The sequence below is a fragment of the Bidens hawaiensis genome, unplaced genomic scaffold (assembly GCF_021521415.1).
Source record: "Bidens hawaiensis isolate Kalapana, Puna unplaced genomic scaffold, B.hawaiensis_p1.1 tig00011409_1, whole genome shotgun sequence".
In the NCBI taxonomy this organism is placed as follows: Eukaryota; Viridiplantae; Streptophyta; class Magnoliopsida; order Asterales; family Asteraceae; genus Bidens; species Bidens hawaiensis.
This window is the reverse complement of record NW_027491888.1, coordinates 265,623-269,150: the sequence shown is the minus strand read 5'-3', so window position 1 is coordinate 269,150 and position 3,528 is coordinate 265,623. Positions and strand designations below refer to the sequence as shown.

The 3,528-nt window shown below is 37.1% G+C and overlaps 1 protein-coding gene across 1 annotated transcript; it reads right to left on the bottom strand.

Moving 5' to 3' along the window:
• Positions 1–457: 457 nt before the first annotated feature.
• Positions 458–2,375, bottom strand: LOC143537848 (zinc finger protein CONSTANS-LIKE 6-like). The gene is made up of 2 exons (XM_077031521.1): positions 1,220–2,375; positions 458–864 (listed from the first exon to the last, which is right to left on the bottom strand). The coding sequence occupies exons 1-2, from the start codon at positions 2,279–2,281 to the stop codon at positions 619–621; spliced, it is 1,308 nt and encodes a 435-aa protein (XP_076887636.1). The 5' UTR covers positions 2,282–2,375; the 3' UTR covers positions 458–618.
• Between the last annotated feature and the right edge of the window lie 1,153 nt (positions 2,376–3,528).

Below are 3,528 nucleotides of genomic sequence, written 5' to 3'. Positions count from 1 at the left end.
CTAGGTCTTTAACTCAAAGAAAGAAGATTTAAATTAAATAATGATTGAATGGATGCCGGTTAATAAGTAACTATATAACAATGAGAATTGATAAATTTAGTTAAAACGCTTTTAATATTCTGGTTTCCAATTCTAGAACTGTTGGTTTCACCCGGAACCGAACCGAGAACCGTAAGACAACACGGGTTAGCGGTTCTGAGATACCAGTTCGGTTCCGGTTCTGGCGGTTCCGAACCGTTTTTTCTCATCCCTTACTATTACGTTATATATAGTTTTGAACTAAAGTAATAATTATTAGTATAGTTCTTTTTGTTACAACATAACAAGCTAATCAAGCATGTGTCATTATGATATTACCGTCCATCAACTCGTTTCTTAATTTCAAATACATCAGCAAACAATTGAATTTTTTAAGAACGTCGCAAAGGCAAAACATGTTATATATCATCACCAAACCATAATAATAATAATAATGCAAAACATAGAATTGATTTAGCATATTCATTATTGAACTTCTATAAACATTCTTAATTAGGAAGACCTAATTAAGCACAAAGCTTAATTACATTACAAAATTTGAAGTCGGATGTTGTGCATGTTAGCAAGATATGTTGTTAGTTATTTACTAAGCAAAGGAAAGCCTAAAGAAGATGCCCTCTTTACAAATCTTCCTTTCATTCTAGGCCTCTTCTCTGCATTTAGTTTCCTGACCTCGTACCTTATTTTCTTGGAAAACAACCTTGTTCTCCTCTTCTCTCTATACCTTGACACCCTCGCCTCTCTCCCTCCGTCTAGCATTGCCGGATTCCCTGTCATCATCCCCATATCTCCATAATTAGGATTATGATGATTCATTATTCCATCCTGAAACATCAAAATAAGCAATAATGTTAATCCACTCTTCAGTTTATCTAATGACACTTTTCAAAAAAATAAAAAATAAAAAAATAATAATAATAAAACCTTTAACTGAAAAATGAAGTAAGTGAAGTGTAAAACACATGTTTTTATTCTTGTGTGTACCATGAATCCAAAAATGTAAGTGTGATCTTGACAAAATACTATATTTCATCATCAGGAAAACACAACTGTTAATTTTTGATTTTTATTGCAATAATAAGTAGAGCCTATTATTGGTAACCTGTCAGAAAAAGGTAAATAAAAGGAAACTTTTGGAGATGACCGTTGGGATGAAAATAGTAAATAAAAGAAAAAGTACCATGCATTGAAGCCAACACTGATCCGGATCCACCTCCGGCCGATCACCGGTGGTCCACGGAGATTTTTCTTCATCCCAAGCAGCCATGACTCGTTGGTAATCTAGCTTTAATATTCTTTTATTAATAATATGCTTCTTGTTTTCATCATCATCATCATCATCATCTTTTTCTACATTAATATTAATATTTACATGCTCATCTTCATCATCATATTTCACGACCATAACCTTGTCATCTAATTTCTCCTCATCCCATAAGGGAGAATCATAATCGAAGCTCAACTGAAACGGTTCGCTCATCATCTCCATCTCATAATCACATGACGACTGCATATGATTATGATTAACATCTTGTTCTTGTTCTTGTTCTTGTTCTTCAACCTTCACTCTCTCCAAACTCTCTCTACAATCCATCAACCCTAATCCTTCCATAGCAAAAGACTCCTCATCAAGACCTTTGCCCAACAAGCTCTCCACGTCAGCAGCAAACTCAGCCAGCTCCACCTCGGATGGAAGCATCAAACCATTCAAACTATTATTCACTTTTGACCCATGGTGATCCACTGGTGTTGTCACCTCCGTTTGCTTCACCGAATTCCCAGAAAGACAAAGCTCGGCCGCAAACGGATCCAACACCGGCACTTGATACAAAAGCTGTTCTTCGCACGTAGTAGCAGTCGTCGTCTCATCGCTTCCGATCTCTGGGACCAAGTGAAGCGGATTAAAACTCAAACTCACACCACTTTCTTCTGATTTTGCCTTATGTTTACCTGCATGCTTCCCGCCCCGTGGAGTCCTGGGTTTCTTAGTGAAACCCTGGTGCCACCGTGGCGGGGCGGGTTTGTCTAAAGACGAAAGCTTCAAGGAAGCCGTCTTTAGACGAACCCGTTCATGTCTGCGGGCTAAAGGGTTCGCCGAGTGAACCGAACCATCACATGACTGGCATAAGAAAGCGTCATCGGCGGCACAGTACCACCGACCACGCTTTCTTACACAGTTGTCACACGCTCTAGCCGTTTTCCCTCCTATAACGTTCGCCAGTGTTTTGTGTGATGAGACCATGGGTAGGGGATCTGATCTCAAATGGTTCAACTTTTTGTTTAAAATTAGGGGGTTTGAATTTGAATAATATATGATGGGATTATAGGTTTTGGTCTTTTGGGTGGTGATTATAGGTTTTGGTCTTTTGGGTGGTGGTGTGTACGTGGCCCAATGTGTGCACTTTTTACAGAGAATAGTGTGGTAGTCTGGAGTGATTTATATATAAGTTAGGGTAGATGCACTTGTGTAATTTAACATGGTCCCACAAAAATGCCTTATCTTTATTTAATTGGTTAAGTTATGAACTCCATCCTTGAACTTGGTTGCTATTGGTTGCCTTTCCATTCACCAGATTCCTGTGGAGCCCAAGTAATTTAAGTTTGGTTCCATGTCATTTTTATGAGGCGATCTTTGTACTAAGAAATGAAAATGAATTAATATGCAAGAGAATTAATTATTAGTAATACTATATTTTTTTTTGTGTGTTAGCTTGTTTAACTTAAGCAACAAGCTACAAAGCTATTAAATGTTTGAATTTTGATGTTAATTTTACATGGTTTTAACTTTACCTTTAATATTAACCGTTAAATGAGTTGCATTAAGTTGTATATATATATATATATATATATATATTTTTGGAACGACCAACTAAATAACGCTAGGCACTCCGTACGTGGCCCCTATTGGCTAAAGGTAGCTGGGCCGGCCATGATTCCGAACGGACGAAGCCCTTAGCGGTCTATTTATTGAGAGATATTGCCCGCTTAAAAGTTAGAGAACTAATTTGTAATTTCATAGTTTTGTTTGATCATAAACATCGTTTGTTTCTACAAATGGGGCTGTTAGTGTTTAGCTTAGAGCATTTTTAGCCCGTCCTTCATCTCTATCTCTATAATTATAATAAAAAATAGGGATGACAATGGGTCGGGTTTAGGTATTCCCAAACCCATACCCGGATAATGAAAGTCCGTCCCAAACCCGTCAGGTTTTAATTGGGTAATTACCCATCGGGATTCGGGTTTTCCCATCGGGTTTCGGGTTTCTTATCGGGTTTTGATAAAATATCCGTTGGGTATATCCGGGTCAATACCCGCTAGGTTTCTACCGGGTTTTGATAAAATATAACTAATAGATCACAAAGATGGTTACCATAGAGATAAAATGTCTCAAATAATTGACATAAACAAGTTTCGACAAATAATATATTTGGAATATAGTACACACACACACACATATATATATATTTAAAAAATAAGCTATATCGGGTA

Coding starts and splice junctions, on each gene's coding strand:
- LOC143537848 (XM_077031521.1), bottom strand. CDS start 2,281: ATGGTCTCATCACACAAAACACTGGCGAACGTTATAGGAGGGAAAACG. Junction 865..1,219: donor AGTGTTGGCTTCAATGCATG/GTACTTTTTCTT, acceptor TTGATGTTTCAG/GATGGAATAATGAATCATCA.